The 20,229-nt window shown below is 41.9% G+C and overlaps 2 protein-coding genes across 5 annotated transcripts in view; both read right to left on the bottom strand.

The window, feature by feature from the left end:
• SPHKAP (SPHK1 interactor, AKAP domain containing) overlaps positions 1 to 20,229 on the bottom strand; it is a 76,263-nt gene that overhangs the window by 42,644 nt on the left and 13,390 nt on the right. For all 4 annotated transcript variants that reach the window (XM_083613667.1, XM_083613668.1, XM_083613670.1 and 1 more), the window contains exon 2: positions 10,778 to 10,880. In XM_083613667.1, the coding sequence (XP_083469793.1) occupies positions 10,778 to 10,880 (103 nt within the window). The remainder of the gene's footprint in view (positions 1 to 10,777; positions 10,881 to 20,229) is intronic.
• The window catches only part of LOC310762609 (craniofacial development protein 2-like), a 63,790-nt gene continuing 50,774 nt past the window's right edge, over positions 7,214 to 20,229 (bottom strand). The window contains exon 2 of the mRNA XM_083613922.1: positions 7,214 to 8,530. Within this exon, the coding sequence (XP_083470048.1) occupies positions 7,539 to 8,510 (972 nt within the window). The 5' untranslated portion in view covers positions 8,511 to 8,530 and the 3' untranslated portion in view covers positions 7,214 to 7,538. The remainder of the gene's footprint in view (positions 8,531 to 20,229) is intronic.

Below are 20,229 nucleotides of genomic sequence, written 5' to 3'. Positions count from 1 at the left end.
ATTACTTTAAACTAGCACCTGACATGGGAAACTGTGGTTTAATCTTGGACTTCAAACTACATTAGGACATTAGCATGGTTTCAGGTTGTTGCATACAAACCAAGATTAAAACTCGAATTTACATCATTTTTGATGTAATAAAAAATGAAAGTAATCATGATACGAGACCTAAAGCCATGGAAGGAGTGAGGGATGGGGAAGAAGGACGAATGCGCAAGCATAATGTTAAATTCCTAGCTTACTAAACCGTGGTTTCATTTGCTTTCAGCTCTATCTTTCTCATGTTTCAGCCTTGCTTGTCCATCATCTGGCAAGTGTTCAAAACAAAAACTCATTGTGTTCTCAAGGACTGAACTTCTTGGCCAGGCTTTTGTGAGCACAAACGTGGAGCCTGCCCAAGCTCACTTTCGAACCCAAACTAAGCAAAGAGTGCTCAGTCCCTGTTTCTTTAAAGCAAAACTTTTTTAAAGTAATGCATTCATACCTTTAAATAATTTTTTTCCAGATCATTATATGTTTCTATGCAAGAGATTTTCTCATTTTGTATTAAAATGGGTTTCCCTCCTTTTAAAGCCACGCTTCACTGAAATGCCTCTTTTTTAAAAAACGGTGACTAGCTCAAAATTGCAGGCAGTGACACCACACATATATTTGGTGCTAAGCATATTGTAATAAAGTATACTTATTATTCTAGGCTCTGATTCTGTAATGTGAATGGGATGCCATTTGCCACCTTTGAAAACAAGCACAATAAATAACACCGCATTAAAGTGATTGGAAATGTACATAAAAATTCATATGCATGAACTGTGATGGGAAATGAACTGCACATTATGTGCTAGTAAGATATAAACAATGTGATGCAAGTTCATTCTCTTTAGGGATTTCACTAGTTGAAGGCAATTATACATTTGAACACTGGAATCCTAAATATGTCTACGCAAAAGCAAATCCTTTTGAATTCAATGGGACTTGCTCCCAGGTAAGTACAGGTAGCATAGCAGCTTCACGGCACATCTTATACATGCCTTTTCAAGAAGTACGTCCCACTGAATAAATTGAACTAATAAGCATGTAATCATTCTGTTTGGCACAAATAATCAGGATGACTCGTGCTTAATACAAATAATACAAGCAAATGGTTCCTGTAAAAAAAATATATTGTTGCAGTGTTTTGGTTACACAAGAATCCACAACTTGGAGAATGACTTTGCTGCTTGCATAAAGGGATGTAACTGCCTCTCTCATGCATTTCACTTTGAGTTTGGAATACAGCGGAGGGCGGGGATTGATTTGAAAGCCTTCCTGAACCATCAATTGGCACGGGGAAAGCTGAAATGTATGAAATAATAGTTTGGGGAGAAATCCATGTGCATAGAGATAATTAAGAGATTATTATTGTTAGCATCCGTCTGTCTTGAAAGACAATGGGGTGCGCCTCCAGGGGTGAAGTCAAATCGCTGGAGAACCACAGCGCCTACTGTGGCTGCAGAGACTGGTATCTAGTAAGTTCCTCCTGCATTGTTTTTGCTGCATTAGCAGCATGGTAATTAAGAGATGGATGCAAAATAATTATGAAACTTCTACCTGGCCGTTTTGTCGGATACCACATCAGTATATTGGGGTCTTAGCAAAATTAGCTCTCATAATCAGTTTCTCACTAGAAATGACATTCCCCCACCCATGGAAAAAAAGTCTGCCTTTCCACATAGGAGTATATATGGTCCTATGGTGTAAAGCAGGAGTGGGAAATCTGTGGTCCCCCAGATGTTGTTGGACCCATCAACACCAGCCAACATGGCCAACAATAGGGAATTATGGGAGCTGTAGCTCGACAACAACGTCTGGAAGGCTACAGGTTCTCTAATCTTGATTTAACTAAAGGAGTAACAGCCACAGCAGGGACACTTACCGAAAAACACTTCATAATGCTATTCATTATCTCCCTCCAAGTGTCTGTACTGAGCAATGTTTTCAGCTTAATTTCAGGGAAGCAGCAATTTGCATGGACCTACATGTGTTAATTCATGTAAATGAATGCCTGTTTAAAATAGGCAATCAACATGGAGTAAGTGCCGGAAGATAAACGGTCAGCTATTCATCCAATCATGGTAATGGAAATAAGATGAGGCTATTTGTTACCTGTTTGCGTAGGAGAGCTGAGTCGTTTGACTTCATTATAATAAAGCAGTTTATGATGCAAGAATGATGGGATTTGCTCCTTGAATCCGCTCTTGGCAACTTTTTTTATTTGCAAAATATGCTAATATGCATACACAGTCTTTACCTGGTGCACTGGAATCCTAATGAAAAATAGATGTATTTCCCCACAGTTTGCACAATGCCGTTTACATAAAATTATAAGGATTTTCATGATAGCCAACTAAGCTTTACTCAGAGTAGACCCACTGAAATTAATGAATGTGGCTTTAATTTCAGTACATCCGCTGTGATTAAAGCATAGCTGAATACCTCCCTTTAAATATATATATTCATACTCGATCACAACACATCAGATTTTGGGACAAAGTATGTGAAATATTCAGTTTTTAAACATGCAATAGGAATGGAAAGGAATTTCAACCCTGTTGCTTTGAGACTGTTCCTTGGGGCTACAGGGATGGGTGAATTCCTGATGGTGACAGCCATCAGCCTGATCCAGAAGCAAGTTAGAGGGGCTTGTTTAAGAATATTAATTCCAGGCAGCTTAAATCTAAGAGCTGCCTTACATTCAACATCAAGGTTGAGAGAGTATGTGAAAGTGATTGGCACAGCCAACCCCCATCATTTCATATCATGTCAAAAGCCACCCTAGGCACCCTAATGATAGATTATTTTTGCCGCCGGTAATACGCAGGTAACTCCCAAGTGGAACTGTTCCATGAGGATTCAAGGATATTTAATGGATGGCAATCAGATTGCACTAAGGTTATCTAAGGTGAAGCGGAGAAGGGAGGAACTAAGTTCCCTTCCCACCATGTCTCAGTCCTTCGTTGCCTTCAGGGTACCTACACCTGGCTAAGACTGAACAAAATGACCTGACTCTTTAGGGATGGAGGGGAATGTCAGGAGAATATGAGCTGGTGAAACATATGTATTTTTGGCAGCCCTCCTCCTGTCTCCAGAAAGCAAGCACAATCCTTGTGCATGTATACTCAGAAATAAGTCCCATTCAGTTTAATGGGGCTCACTCTCAGGTAAGTACAATACAGGGAGCTGTCCTATACCAAGGCAGACTACTGGTCCATCTGACTCAGGATTGTTATTTACACCAATGGGCAGTGGCTTTCCAGGGCTTCAGACATGGGGCCTCTCCCAAGCCCTACCATGAGAAGTTGGGATCTTTGCAACACAAAGCAGTTATTCTTCCACTAAGCTAAAGCCCTCCCCCTAATTCAGACTCAGGGTTCTTTTACCTTATAGAAGGAAGTGGTAGGCTGAGTGGTGTCATTCACTGTTAGCATTGCTCTGTTATTGTCCTGATATTACTCTGAAAAATTGCCATGCCTTTATGGTCTAATAAAAGGTTTTCAAACAGAAGGGCATGTTAAACAATTGCTGCTACTGCTTCTCCAACAACAGCAATTCCCCCATTTAAAGCTATCTAGAGTGTAAGGCTTACTATATCAAATTGACGATGGTACTGCCTAATTAAATAATTAATTTCCACTGTTGGCATTTTTGCACAAAATAGTATCGCATTCATCGCACCCCAGGGGTTTTTAACCACAAAAATTTGAGACAATTGCTTGAGACAAGAAAGGATTTTTCAAGAGAGATCAGTAGAACAATCCCATCTGAGTATGAGCATCCAAATAAAATCTTTCATTATTTCTGAGGCAGAATGGTTCCCTATCTCAAACAAACCAGCAAAGTTTAACAACTCAAAGGCTGAACCTTGACATAAACTTATCAGGCTTGATTCAGTCTTGGTTTGCTTAATATAATCCCTTAACTCCTCTCTTCATATTAATAGATAAGTTGAATGAGATGCTTTTTTCAGAAGACCTCGGAAAAGGTGTGGTGGGGGTGGTGGTGGGTTTTCCTGCTGAAATACTATTTGTATTTCAAATCCCAGGTACTGTGGTTGAAGCAATAAAATGGGATGCTTAGGTGACTCAGGAATCTGCTTCCTTGAGCATGCAATGGCATTTCAGAAATGTTTGAGAAAGGTGACATCCTGATTAAGAGGAAGGATTTGGACTAGATGATCCTTGTGGACACCTCTAACTCTATGATTCCATGATCAAAATCCCATCTCCACCCTCTCAAAAACTGTATGAGGTAGGCCATTATCTTCCCATTCCACAAACAGAAAACTGAGAATCCATAATGTCATTTTTTCAAGATCGTTAAGAGAATTCATGGCTGAGAAGTCTAAGTGACAATGTCTCCACTGCCCCCCAAAACAAACAAAAACCCTTTGCCACTTCTGTCTAGACTAAACTGTCACCATTATTCAATGTGTTGTCAACTGTCAATCAGTGAACACAAACAGTATCTAACAATACATGCAATGAAAACTTAATAGTTTTGCCCGGGGCGGAAGCAGCCCATAAATTCAGAATAACCTCATCTTTCTCTAAGTGACTAATATTACAGATGAATCCTACACATGTCTATTGGAAGTAAGTCCCACTGAATTCAATGGGCTTACTCCCAGGTAAATCAGTATAGAATCGCAGCTTTAATATGTAATGGAGCTCTAAAGGGGCTCTGCTCCACACAGGAGATAGCAGCATGTTTTTGCCTGGATGTCTTAATTGCTATAGTTAATTAAAGCTCATCAAAAAGAGATGAGCATAAAACAGGCAAAACAAGGCGAGAGCTTGGTGGCTTGTTCTCAGCATTTTTTGAAATGGGGACAGTGAACTGATCTTTGGCACCTTTAACGCTGCCTAAAAGGCACCGTTCATGTCAGGAATAACTAATCACATGCTAAAAAAAGTGAATTGGATGGGATGTGTAATTTATTCTCTGCCAGTGCCAGTCCATTGCAAATGATAAATCTGCTTTTTTAAAAAAAGAATGAAAGAAATCCATTAAATTAATAAAATGTGTGGAGAGAAGCTGATGGACTGTAATAGCTTATGATGAGGACTCAGAGACGTTTCCCATGTTAACACATCTTATAATAACCCTTTCAATTTACATCAATTCCTGCTATTGTCAAAATGCAGGTGAATCATATTTATGTGGATTGGAATATTTATTTTTGGTTACACAGAATATTAAATGAGCAGTCAAGAGGCTGCAGTAAAAACAGAGAGGGTCTCCCACACTGAAATAGGGGTTAAAGTTGGCCACATTTTGCTGTTTCCATGCTTTGCCTGTAAAATACAGAAAAGGAGCTTGGGAATCTCCCTCATAAGGAAATGTATGTGCTCCCAGCGTTGGGATAGAATGTTCGTCTCCCAGAGCATCAAATCATAGTATTGTAGATTCAGAAGGGATCCCAAAACACCTAGTTCAATCCCTTGCAATGCTGTCCATGTCTCACTTTGGAATGTTGTTGTTGTTGTTTAGTCGTTTAGTCGTGTCCGACTCTTCGTGACCCCATGGACCAGAGCACGCCAGGCACTTCTGTCTTCCACTGTCTCCCGCAGTTTGGTCAGACTCATGTTTGTAGCTTCAAGAACACTGTCAAACCATCTCATCCTCTGTCGTCCCCTTCTCCTTGTGCCCTCCATCTTTCCCAACATCAGGGTCTTTTCCAGGGAGTCTTTTCTTCTCATGAGGTGGCCAAAGTATTGGAGCCTCAGCTTCACGATCTGTCCTTCCAGTGAGCACTCAGGGCTAATTTCCTTAAGAATGGATGCGTTTGATCTTCTTGCAGTCCATGGGACTCTCAAGAGTCTCCTCCAGCACCATAATTCAAAAGCATCAATTCTTCAGCGATCAGCCTTCTTTATTGTCCAGCTCTCACTTCCATACATCACTACTGGGAAAACTATGGCTTTAACTATACGGACCTTTGTTGGCAAGGTGATGTCTCTGCTTTTTAAGATGCTGTCTAGGTTTGCCATCGCCTTTCTCCCAAGGAGCAGGCGTCTTTTAATTTCGTGACTGCTGTCACCATCTGCAGTGATCATGGAGCCCAAGAAAGTAAAATCTTTCACTGCCTCCATTTCTTCCCCTTCTATTTGCCAGGAGGTGATGGGCCCAGTGGCCATGATCTTCGTTTTTTTGATGTTGAGCTTCAGACCTCTTTCACCCTAATTAAAAGGTTCTTTAATTCCTCCTCACTTTCTGCCATCAAGGTTGTGACATCTGCATATCTGAGGTTGTTGATATTTCTTCCGGCAATCTTAATTCCGGCTTTGGATTCATCCAGCCCAGCCTTTCGCATGATGAATTCTGCATATAAGTTAAATAAGCCGGGAGACAATATACAGCTTTGCCGTACTCCTTTCCCAATTTTGAACCAATCAGTTGTTCCATATCCAGTTCTAACTGTAGCTTCTTGTCCCACATAGAGATTTCTCAGGAGACAGATGAGGTGATCAGGCACTCCCATTTCTTTAAGAACTTGCCATAGTTTGCTGTGGTCGACACAGTCAAAGGCTTTTGCATAGTCAATGAAGCAAAAGTAGATGTCTTTCTGGAACTCTCTAGCTTTCTCCATAGTCCAGCGCATGTTTGCAATTTGGTCTCTGGTTCCTCTGCCTCTTCTAAATCCAGCTTGCACTTCTGGGAGTTCTCGGTCCATATACTGCTTGAGCCTTCCCTGTAGAATTTTAAGCATAACCTTGCTAGCGTGTGAAATGAGTGCAATTGTGCGGTAGTTGGAGCATTCTTTAGCACTGCCCTTCTTTGGGATTGGGATGTAGACTGATCTTCTCCAATCCTCTGGCCATTGCTGAGTTTTCCAAACTTGCTGGCATATTGAGTGTAGCACCTTAACAGCATCATCTTTTAAAATTTTAAATAGTTCAGCTGAAATACCATCACTTCCACTGGCCTTGTTATTTGCAGTGCTTTCTAAGGCCCATTTGACTTCACTCTCCAGGATGTCTGGCTCAAGGTCAGCAACCACACTACCTGGGGTGTACGAGCCATCCATATCTTTCTGGTATAATTCCTCTGTGTATTCTTGCCACCGCTTCTTGATGTCTTCTGCTTCTGTTAGGTCCTTACCACTTTTGTCCTTTATTATGGTAATCTTTGTACGAAATGTCCCTTCCATGTCTCCAATTTTATTGAACAGATCTCTGGTTCTTCCCATTCTGTTGTTTTCCTCTATTTCTTTGCATTGCTCGTTTAAGAAGGCCTTCTTGTCTCTCCTTGCTATTTTTTGGAAATCTGCATTCAATTTCCTGTATCTTTCACTATCTCCCTCGCATTTTGCTTGCCTTCTCTCCTCCGCTATTTGTAAGGCCTCGTTGGACAGCCACTTTGCTTTCTTGCATTTCCTTTTCATTGGGATGGTTTTTGTTGCTGCCTCCTATATAATGTTGCGAGTCTCCATCCATAGTTCTTCAGGCACTCTGTCCACCAAATTTAAATCCTTAAACCTGTTCCTCACTTCCACTGTGTATTCATAAGGGATTTGACTTAAGATTGTATCTTACCGGCCCAGTGGTTTTTCCTACTTTCTTCAGTTTAAGCTTGAATTTTGCTATAAGAAGCTGATGATCTGAGCCACAGTCCGCTCCAGGTCTTGTTTTTGCTGACTGTATAGAGCTTCTCCATCTTTGGCTGCAGAGAATATAATCAATCTGATTTCGATGCTGCCCATCTGGTGATGTCCATGTGTAGAGTTGTCTCTTGTGTTGTTGGAAAAGAGTGTTTGTGATAACGAGCTTGTTCTCTTGGCAGAACTCTATTAGCCTTTGCCCTGCTTCGTTTTGAACTCCAAGGCCAAACTTGCCAGTTGTTCCTTTTATCTCTTGACTCCCTACTTTAGCATTCCAATCCCCTATAATGAGAAGAACATCCTTCTTTGGTGTCAATTCTATAAGGTCTTGTAAGTCTTCATAGAATTGGTCAATTTCAGTTTCTTCAGCACCAGTAGTTGGTGCATAAACTTGGATTACTGTGATGTTAAAAGGTCTGCCTTGGATTCGTATCGAGATCATTCTATCATTTTTGAGATTGCATCCCAATACAGCTTTTGCCACTCTTTTGTTGACTATGAGGACCACTCCATTTCTTTTACGGGATTCTTGCCCACAGTAGTAGATATGATGGTCATCCGAACTGAATTCGCCCATTCCCATCCATTTTAGTTCACTGATGCCCAGGATGTCAATATTTATTCTTGCCATCTCATTTTTGACCACATCCAACTTACCAAGGTTCATGGTTCTTACATTCCAGGTTCCTATGCAATATTTTTCTTTACAGCATTGGACTTTCCTTTCGCTTCCAGGCATATCCGCAACTGAACGTCCTTTCGGCTTTGGCCCAGCTGCTTCATCAGCTCTGAATCTACTTGTACTTGTCCTCCGCTCTTCCTCAGTAGCATGTTGGACGCCTTCCAACCTGAGGGGCTCATCTTCCAGCGTCATAACTTTTATATGCCTTTTGTCTTTGTCCATGGAGTTTTCTTGGCAGGGATACTGGAGTGGCTTGCCGGTTCCTGCTCCAGGTGGATCACGTTTGGTCAAAACTCTCCACTATGACCTGTCCATCTTGGGTGGCCCTGCACGGCATAGCTCATAGCTTCTCCGAGTTATTCAAGCCCCTTCGCCACGGCAAGGCAGTGATCCATGAAGGGGTTTGGAATGTTAGGTAAAGGTAAAGGTACCCCTCACCGTTAGGTCCAGTTGCGGACGACTCTGGGGTTGCGGCGCTCATCTTGCTCTATAGGCCGAGGGAGCCGGCGTTTGTCCGCAGACAGCTTCCAGGTCATGTGGCCAGCATGAGAAAGCCGCTTCTGGTGAACCAGAGCAGCGCACGGAAACGCTGTTTACCTTCCCTCCAGAGTAGTACCTATTTATCTACTTGCACTTGACATGCTTTCAAACTGCTAGGTGGGCAGGAGCTGGGACCGAATAACAGGAGCTCATCCTATTGCGGCGATTCGAACTGCTGACCTTCCGATCGGCAAGCCCTAGGCTCTGTGGTTTAGACCACAGTGCCACTAGACTCAAAGCTCATTAAAATGTTCAAAAGCTCAAAAAAAAAATTCAATCGAGATTGAAGAGCTTTAAGATGCCAACATCTTTAGCACTGAAATTTAGGAAACCTGCATGAATGCAACTATCTACAGGTAAGGTCTAGTATGGGGGACTTGGAGATCTATAGCTTGTCCTATAGAAAAGTTTTCACATCGCTTCTAACACTGGCCCAAGGATCCGTCACCACAAACTGAAATAGGAATCACATTCTGTAAGTAGGGCGAAATCACGGCCATTCTCCGATCAGCCAGCCAGCTCACCTCAGCAGGCAGGAGAACTTAAGAAGGGCCTCATAATGTCAGAATGAAACTAAAGCCCTCAGAGATGTGCATGGGTCAGCAGAAATCCTGTTCAAGTATCTGACAAATTGTAGATAGCTAACAAAACAGTGCAGACCAATATCAAGCTTTTTTTATTATAAAAAAATGGAAAGCTAGCTGCAGACATGACTCATAACCTGAATCCACTGTGAAGATTCGCTTAGGCACCATTATAGCTCTCAGTTGAGCTGTCTGAAAAGAAGCTGCCAAATGAGAGAAAGATTCTGCCCTCCACTGATCTTGTCTGGTTGCACCTGGACGTGAGCAACATGAGTCCAGGGCATGACATGAAGGCTTAGGAAGCCACCACCACCTTGAAGCTAGGAAGGTCCGAGTCTGGTCAGTGCCTGGACTGAAGACTTACCTGAGTACCGCATCTACACTGTCTTAGGTTTCATGATGGATGGAAGGAAGGTGAAATATAAATGTAAGAAAACAAAAAAAATTAATAAAATGCTTCATCCATTGCCTGACTCAAATAAAGCAAATATGCGGTATGCGTGCTCCTTCGCATGTAATGGGAAGTGATGGTGCAAGGAACCCAACATCTCTCCCTATGTGCTCTAGAGCTCACCCATAGTTGCCACGTGTCTATTTGGCCTTGCTTCCTTTTCCTTTTATTCTCTGAACTCGAAATGTGGAGTACAAGTTGAGATATTAGCTCAATTGCCTGTCTTAATCTTAAATCTTAATTACATTTGGAGCTTTTCCCACTTAGCAAGTTTTTTCTCAGAAGGATATCTGCAGGAAATCAATTTCCATCTTATTTACTTCAGCTAACTGAAAACAGAAGATTAACGACTGTGAATATTATCACTGGTAAGTACACTTAATGCTTGACCCATTCCAATCAAGCTGATGATACGTATGATTCAGCTCAGAGGTTCCAGACATATATGGAGCGGGCAACTCATCTCCTCGACTCAAGTCTACCCTTTCTGTCCATGCCCAGTCACAGAAACTCCAGTGATGGAACATCTGTGTTCACTTTCCTAGAACCATTTGTCCTTGAGAGTTTCACTGGCACAAGCCACGGTTTGTCTCTACAGCGAAAAGAGCACAGCAAGATCAGGCTGTCCATAAACACAAGACACCAAACATTTTTGGAATATCCAGCCAATGCAAGACTTGCAATCTTTTTTGCCCATATCCAGATGTTCATGCTGATTTTTCCATTTCATATTTTTTATTTACCGTACAGCTTGGGCTTCAAGCACTATTGAGACAGCAGCTCAGCAGTACAGTCAACCTGCTGGTTAAGAATAACATGAGCTTATTTTAATAATGCAAAGTTTATTTTAATATTGCAATCTGATTAAAAATAACGCAAGTTACCTTCTTACATGCTGTGACCGAGCTTCCAAGACTGCTTCCTGAACTATCTGTGCCACTGCTCTGGTGCTCTGAAACTTCATACATCAGTGGAGATTCAAAGTTGCTGAAGAGAGAAAATCATTCAGTGACTCATTGGCATAAATAAATCAAATATGGCTTCATTTTTAAGTCCTACCCAACACAGATCACTTCAATCCCTGCTGTTTTCTAGGTTAGCAGCGCAAGTCTATTGACTGGTTCATTCTGCTGCTTTTGGAAGTATGCTCTAAAATAACTCCCTGGTGCCTTTTAAAAACTGAGAATAAAGACCTTAGCTGGACATAATGACATCTGTCTGCCTTCAACAATACAATTAAGTGTTCTCTTCCTCCTCAAGCACAGTTCTAAGGACGCAACTGATATGTAATGGCAGCATTCATTCAGCTTGACAGATTCCAAGATAAAAACAAACAAACTTCATGCTGTGCTTCAGCCTTTGCCAACCTGGTATATATTTTGGATTAATGTTACAATCAAGCTCCAGCCAGCTAGCTCTACTGGCTCATAGTCCCAAAACATCAGAGGGCACAAGGTTGGCAAAAACTGCTATACCTCATCCCAGTCCCCTGATTCACAACCAGGAAAAAAAGACAAATTACTGTACAGCTATTCAGAGACAAAACAACAACAAAAAATGCAATGGGAATGACTGGACTAGAGAGCCCAAGCAGGCTTTCCTCATCATCATGGTTAATGTGGTGTGGTGGTACAGTACACAGTGTTGCAAGCGTGAAATCCAGAATTTGCAGACATAGAGGACAGTCTGGAGCTATCATCCTCAGGCGCAGCTTGTCATGCAGAGCCGATGCCAGTCATAAAATGTTGCTACTGATGGATTAGCAACTCATGATGGCAGCCCATGGAACAAAGCTATAAATCATTGCCATCATCAAACCCGCTCCACTGTTTTGGCGCCATGGGTGGCACTTTCACCATACACTCACGGTTGCTACATAATGGTCACACGACGTCCACGATGAACCTGCAGAGGTGGCTCTTGCCAGAGGGCTCTGCCCACATTCTTTGTTTTTTCATTGCTTGGGGATGCTCTGCCTCCTAGCCTTTGGAGTATTTGGAAAGCAAGTTTACATGGGGTGTGGGGGAGAAGGGAACTAAGGAGCAGATTTTTTTTCTACAGCTCCCATAGCACTAGAACTTCAGACCAGTCAGCAAAGTTCTTTGGAATTGCTTCCTCACACTGTACATAGTTAAATTATGGAATCCACTACCCCAACTTCAATAGTTTTAAAAGGGCATTAGCCAGATTCATGGAGGGTAAGGTTATCAATGGCCATGATGGCTGTATATTATTTCTGGTATCAGATGCAGAATGCCTTTGTGTACTGATACAATGGGGAGCAAATGGGGAGGAGTGATTCTGTGTTCCTGCCATGCTTGTGAGCTTCCTCTAGAAATCTGATTGGCCATTGGGAGAACATAATGCTGGATCCAGCAGAGCTCACCTTTTGTTCTTCTTATGCCCTTTCATTAATTTTCTCAAACACTTGTTTCAAGCTATGTATTCTGGCTGCAGCCCTTTGATTATCTGTTCCACAGAACTCCCTTGCATATCATCTTACCTTTCCAGGTCGGGGTTGGACCAACCATCAGGCAGAGTGAGGCTACCACCTTAGACTGCTGATTTTGGTATCACGAAGGGCCAGAAAACTGCTGGTGGTTTTATTTATCATAACTGCATTTTTACTTGCCAGAAAGCAGGAGAGGCAGTTGTAGAATTTTCTGCTTCAGGCGCCAAAAGAATCTGGTTGGCCTTGAGTGAAAATGGGCAGGGAAGGGCCACCATTTGCTACTCTGCCTCGGGCAGCAAAATGTCTTGCTTGCCAACGCTTTTCATCTTAGTCATTCATTTGTTTTCTCTGACTTCTTTTATAATGATGCTGAGCTTTCCATGGCTGGCTGAGCTATTCTCAGCTGCTCTGACTCATCTCTGGCACCATGTTTCAACAGAGTCTCCAAATCCTTACTTGCAATGGCCGGCAAAAGTCAAACTCACTACTGTGATAGTTGGCCCATTTGTTGGAGGAAATCAGGAAGGGGAGGAAACGACAACTTCCCCCTCCCCAGCCAAACAAGGGATATGTCCACACCACACATTTAAAGCATCATTACACCACTTTAACAGTCATTGCTTCCCCCAAAGAATCCTGGGAACTGTATTTGCTAAGAGTACAGGGAATTGTAGTTTTGCAAGAGGTCTCCTTTCTCTCAGCATGCTTAACAAACTACAGCTCCCAGGATTCTTTGTGGGGTAGCCATGACTGTTAAAGGGGTGCTTTAAGCATATGGTGTGGATGTGACTTGGCGGCATAGCAGCAGTTCCATGTGTTTAAATATGGAACCCAGCCACAAATAGGAAAGAAAATGAGATTCAGTTTTAAAATAAAAATGGGCTGTGTGGACAAGTTCAGAATGGCTCCACCACCTGCAGCTCTCTTCTCCACATCTTCTCTGCCAAGTGCTTTTCTCCTCAGCTGAACTTTAAGATTCTGGAAATGGCCTTAAAACACTTTAAAAGGGGCTAAAGCAGAAGGATAGTTCTGTACTCTTCTCCTGGACACGACTTTTTCTTAAAAAACCGAACTATCACACCTTTCACGTGACTGGAACAGTTCCACAGGTAAACATACGGAACTGCCCCTGTAATGTCTAGTTTGGCCTTTAAGACTTGGTGGTAGTCACAACACTTTCTGTCTTTAGGCTGTGAGAAATGTTTCACATTTCTTATCACAGTCCAATATGCTGAATTTCAATGTCACACTTTACCAACATTACAGCTACTTGCTCTTTTTACCTTGACACAAATGTATGTGTTCATACAGACACTTAAATATAAGCCGATACAGCTTTTTAAAAAAGTTATGAATTGCTTTTCTATGAGGAAAGATGATAAATACCATGAATTTGTTTGACCATAATCAAGGAACAAACATGCTCCAGCAATAAAAAGTCACAAAAAAAAATATGTTTATCTGTTCTTTAGTACTCTGAATTTTTCTACTATTATTTCAAACATATACATATTTGATTCAATCCTATAAAATGGCCTGCTGAGGCCCAGTTCACATGTAACAGTAAACCATGGCTTAAAATATATCGTGGCTTGCTATGAATGATTTGCACCCACCCCTCTCCTCTCCATGTCAGACCAAGCGGGGGGTTGGGGGTTGGAGGAGAACTAACTTAGCATTACTTGTGAACAAGTGCTTATGCTTTGTTCCCTTCAGAGAAACCACAATCTGTTATCCCGGAATAAACCTTGGCTTCTGTCCATGGTCTGCTAGGAGAGAAACAAAAAAAATGAGTGCGGGTTCACACGTAACACTAAGCCACCGCTCTGTTTTATTTCCTCAAAGGGAAACAAATGAGCAGTGCAAACCAGAATGCTGCTATTTCACATTAAGCCCTGGCTTACAGCTCACAGTTTAGTGGCTTTGGTAATAAAGCAGCACATAACGGAACAGAACAGAACAAGATAAAAATTAAAAGGTGTTATGTGGATTTTGGGTCTGACATAGCAACTCCTAAGTGGTTTAATACTGGTTTAAAGGGGCAACATTCCCTTGTAACAGGGCAGATTCCCCCCTTTATTATACTTGTGCTAAGTATATGAACTGGACAGGTACCCTTTTGCAATGGGCAGTTAAGAGCCCACACTATTTGTACAGAATCCTGACCCAAGAAAGCTACCAAGATTGGAATAAATGTCTTTCTATCTCTCTAAGATCGGGATCAAATTTTTTATTCTATAGTGGAATTGAGGGATTGTGCCATTGCTGCTTAAGTCAATCCATAGGACTGATGCAGAGACAACCAACGAGCAGATGTGTTGCTGCTGCTGCTTGTAGTTTAATATTCTACAAACCAGTGCTCCCCCCCCCCCAAAAAAATGTTTAGGGCTATTCTCATTTTCCTACTCATATTGAAATACTGCCCCTCAATGAGGCCAAACTTAGATCCACAAAATCTTTAGGGGTATGCATACCCCTGTGTCCCCCCCCCGAAAAAAGCACTGCTACAAACTAACTGAAAAGAGGTACATATGAAGAAACAAAACATGCATTATATTACATTTAAAGGTATGTTGCCAAACAGTCATTTATCTACCATCGTGTATATGCACAGGGGTTGCAGACGAGGTTCTGTGGGCCCATATATTCCCACAAAGACCTTCTTCAGAGCCCATGGGCTACCCTTTCCCACCCCTTCTCTCATTGAAATAGCCAACAGATAGCTTCTTGGGTTTGTCTCCACAGGCCCCAAAAAAGCTGGCTACCTCTGGCTCCGATAATTTCTACCACAGATTTAAATAACAAATGAACTCATTTAACGGCAAGTCAAGAAAAGAAAAAAAGAGAAAAGTTTGCATTAATAGGAAGTGATAGAGCAATATGATAGCAGAAAACCTAAAATGTCAGTGTATTTTGTGAGTGACACTGAAAGAAGCAGGCCACATCTCAGTCTGAAGATCAGAGTGACATTTAAATCTCTTTGTTTTCAGGGTCACTGGAGAATGAGATATATCTTGCACTGCTGAAGCTCATGGCTATATAACTTCTAAATCCAGATACGTCTTCCACTTGGCCAGAAGTACAGCAGATAATATGATAAGATATGGGCCAAATGAGTTGTTTGAGACAAAAGTTAAGACCCTCTGAAGGTGAAGTAGGGTTGCTATCTTTGGTCTCCGAAGGAATTAGAAGTGCAGAATTTTGACTCTCCTCTTCATGCATCCTCATTTTTCTCCTTTGTGACTAGCAGGCTCTCTGTATGAACATCCAACGCTGGACTGGACTGCAACTGAACACGGCACAAACTTGGGTAAAAATAAATTAACAACTGCAGTAGTGACCATGAGCCAGTTTCCTAGGCCTGGCACCTTGATCCGGTGATGCAGTCTCATGTGCACACGAACACAGCTCTTCCATTAAGAACAAAGGAAGCAGCCTTATACTGAGTTAGACTGCTGGTCCAACAATCTCAGTATTATCTCCACACTGAATGGCAGAGATTCTCCAAGGTTTTGGACAGGGTTTTTTCTCAGCCCTAGCTGGAGACACTGGGTACAGAACCTGGGACCTTCTGCATTCAAAGCAGATGCTCTACTACTGCCCTTCCCCTTGGCAGCAACGGCAAGAGTGTTGAAATGCAAGCTGTTGTCAGTCAAATGTTCCTGCACCGTTCTCACAACACGAGAACATATCCAGACTGCAATTTTTAAATGTAAGAAACAATTTTGCGGAAAAGCCATCTCTTTAAAAAGTTAGTATCCAATTTAACAACTGGAGAAAGTGAGAAAATAAGAGCCCGAGGGCCAAAACACTCCCAATGTTAAATTCGTGAATGCATTAAATGTGTTCTTTTCTTTAACGATAGCAGCCATAGGGGAGCTGAACAGAAATGGGAGCATGACACATGGGGCGGGGGAGAGAGAGAGTTAATATACTTAGGCTCAAGCCCTGCAATCTGCATACTGGGTGGGTAGGTGGGAATGCCCACCATAAGCCCTGAGGGAAACATTGTGGCTTCATATTATTTATTGACTTTGTTGTTGTTTAGTTGTTTAGTCGTGTCCAACTCTTTGTGACCCCATGGACCAGAGCACGCCAGGCACTCCTGTCTTCCACTGCCTCCCGCAGTTTGGTCAAACTCATGCTGGTAGCTTCGAGAACACTGTCCAATCATCTTGTCCTCTGTCGTCCCCTTCTCCTTGTGCCCTCAATCTTTCCCAACATCAGGGTCTTTTCCAGGGAGTCTTCTCTTCTCATGAGGTAGCCAAAGTACTGGAGCCTCAGCTTCACGACCTGTCCTTCCAGTGAACATTCAGGGCTGATTTCCTTAAGAATGGATAGGTTTGATCTTCTTGCAGTCCATGGGACTCTCAAGAGTCTCATCCAGCACCATAATTCAAAAGCATCAATTCTTCGGCGATCAGCCTTCTTTATGGTCCAGCTCTCACTTCCATACATCACTGAAAACCATCTACTTCGGCTTCATTGACTATGCAAAAGCCTTTGACTGTGTCGACCACAGCAAACCCTGGCAAGTTCTTAAAGAAATGGGAGTGCCTGATCACCTCATCTGTATCCTGAGAAATCTCTATGTGGGACAAGAAGCTACAGTTAGAACTGGATATGGAACAACTGATTGGTTCAAACTTGGGAAAGGAGTACGACAAGGCTGTATATTGTCTCCCTGCTTATTTATTGGCTACCCCCAAACAAAACATTTTTTATTTTTACACTGCTGGTGTACCAGTCATCCACAAGTTAATGTAAGAGGAGGATATTCCCAGGTCAAGTTCCAACGCTTATGAAATCACTGGTTGGACTTAGGAAGGTTATTCACAAGCTTGTTGTAAGACCAGTTGAGGCAACATGTACACATATAGTGTATTTCGAGCATTTAGGACAAATCACTGGAATTATTATCACATGCCCTTATTATGATGTGCAAAGTCTCCATGGCTCAGCTTCCCTTGCTGACAAAGAATCCACTTTCCTATTGCTCATCCTGATTAAGCAATCTGTATCCTTGCTCATTTAACACCGCTGGAAAAATGTGATGCTATCTAGGCTCTCTAGCCATGGTGATAAGTAAGTATCCTGCTGCTCTTAGTGCTGTGACTAATTGTGTGAGCAATGGAAGTGTTCCTTTCTTTCGACAAACAAATCTCAATACGCACCCAATGTGACTTGTTCATGCAAGCTGAGAAACCATTTTTAAGACAAGCTCTGTACAACACCACTCCGCGGAGTCAATCTTCTCTTAATAAGGATTGACTTGAAGCTGTGTATGTGCAATTTGTTGGCCCTTTGAGCAGTTTCTGGACAAAATGTTCTAAATCAGCTTTCGCCAACCTGGTACCCATCAGATGCATGGGACTACAAAACTGGCCGAGGCTGATGGGAGTTGTGGTCCAAAATATCTGGAGGGTACCAGGTTGGCTAAGGCTGCTCAAAATGGTTTCCTCATAGTTGACCATAATGAAAGCTCCTATTCTGCATTTCAATTTTGGGCACATCCTTCTTAGGACTGTTAACATTACCATAAATCTAGTTACAAGTAGGTAGCTGTATCTGAAGAAGTGTGCATGAACATGAAAGCTCATGCCAATAACAAACCTAGTTGGTCTCTAAGGTGCTACTGGAAAGAATTTTTTTATTTTTTATTTTGTTTCGATTACCATAAATGTCAACCTAGTTGGGAAGCTGTGGTTATTTTTGCGTATTTATTCATGACACTCCCTTTTTGACAAGTGTCAAAGATGTCAAAGATATTCTTCATTCCAAATGCTTGTTAAATAGTAAATGTTGTCTTAAAAGCTGGCAACTTTAACCACAATGGTACAACATTCATGCAATTAGATTATTATTTTTTTGTGCACTGCTTCACACTTGCTGCCCTTAGCTATCTTTTATATTATCATTCATACTTCCAGTCCCCAATAATCTCTCATAAATGCATCACAAAGTATGGAATTTCAAAGAAAGATATAATATGCAAAGAAAGATATAATATGTAAAGTATCTAACAGAGAAAGATAAGCTTCCTAGTCAATGGCATAATCCGAAACTGTATAGTCCCAAGGAGAATTTAAAGCATTAATATTGGAAGGCCACAATTTGTACCCAAAGGATTGCAAAAAAAGACCTATATTTTGTGAACACGTCAACATTGATCTCAAATCCTATATGAAGTGGGAAGTTGCATCCCGGCCTTGCTTATGCATTAGACCAGGCATAGGCAAACTCGGCCCTCCAGATGTTTTGGGACTACAATTCACATCATCCCTGACCACTGGTCCTGTTAGCTAGGGATGATGGGAGTTGTAGTCCTAAAACATCTGAAGGGCCGAGTTTGCCTATGCTTGCATTAGGCTTGGCATGCATAGCGGATACGTATGCATGAAACCCAACATACATAGGCTTAATCCAAGGAACCTGCACACTGAAAAACAAAGGTAATTGGGTCATGTGAATGGAAACAAAACACTTTGCTTTATGCATGTAGATGTCTATGCAAACTTCAAAGTGTGACTGTCAGGTAGGGCTGTGACCATGATAAGTGTTAAGGGATGAGAGAATGACCCCAACCCATCAACACAAACAGTCACATTGTTGATTGCATGTCAGATGCCTGAGACCCAATAGCCACTTGAACAGAGCGTGGCATCTGCTTCCCTCTCTTCCACAACAGCTGGTCACCATTGCCAGTACTGATAGTGCTGACCATTCACTGAGTGGGAAGATTTGTGATTTCTCTTGCTGCATTAGGGTGACTGTCAGTCATACACTTTGAACCTATCATCTCATAATACATAGTTCCACCATTGGCATAATTGGCATAATTACAATCCTGCAAAGGTTCAAAAAGCAATCATCTAATCATCTGTGACATAATTATAGTATTGCTATTATATGCTTATATATAACAAGATGTAATATCAATGTCCTAAAGCCAAAATTATATGTAATGTAATAAAAGCTGTAAGAGAATCATATCCAACAATTTTTAATGCAGAACTGGAGACCAGCAGAGCATGCTTTTGTATCTTTTCTCTAACAAAAGGGCAAACATCCCCTTTTGGGTCAGGATACTCAAGAAGGTGGCTTCAGGTATGCTTGGTGGAGGCTGAATTGTCTGGGTCCATTTCAGTTTGGCTTCAGAACTGGTCATGGGACCCTGCTCATTCTTCTCAGCTCAGCAGCTTTTGGTATCAAGGAACTGGAGGTTGTGGGTGGTTCTGCTCCTACCTCAAGGGCCGTTTCCAGCAAGAAGTTATGGAGGGGCACTGTTCAAGGACATGGGAGCTTTCCTATGGCATCTCAGAGGGTTCCATCTTGTCCTTCATACTATTTACTGTCTACATGTAGTCGCTGGCAGCTGTCATCAGGAGACGCAGTCAGGATAACTCAGCTGGTACATCATGAGACTATTAATATCAGGGCTGTGGGTTTGTGCCCCATGTTGGGTGAAAGATTCCTGTATTGGAAGGAGTTGGAGGAGATAACCCTTGTGGTCCCTTCCAGCTCTACAATTCTCTATCTATCTCTGATTCGAAGTGCAGTGTTACCAGTACTGTATGTAGACAATATCCAACTCTATCTCTCTGTTCCATCTGAATCAGCAGTGGTGCCTAAAGTGCTAGACAGATGTTTGGAGACAGTGATTGGAGACAGTGATTGGCTGCATGACCAATACATTGAATGTGAATCCTGAAAAGACAGTGTGTTCTTAATTCCAAGAGATGGGGAAATGACCACATAGATTGTTTTATTGGTTGTTTGATGTACAAAATAAGTAGACAGCAAAAAACAACAACAAAAAAACCTAAAAATCACAGCTCTGAATTCTCAACTCACTCCGCTTCTGACTTCAAACTTAAACTCACT

Source organism: Podarcis filfolensis (assembly GCF_964270895.1).
Source record: "Podarcis filfolensis genome assembly, chromosome: 5".
Lineage (NCBI taxonomy): Eukaryota > Metazoa > Chordata > Lepidosauria > Squamata > Lacertidae > Podarcis > Podarcis filfolensis.
Note: the sequence above shows the minus strand (reverse complement) of the source record. Positions and strands in the feature narration are given on the sequence as shown.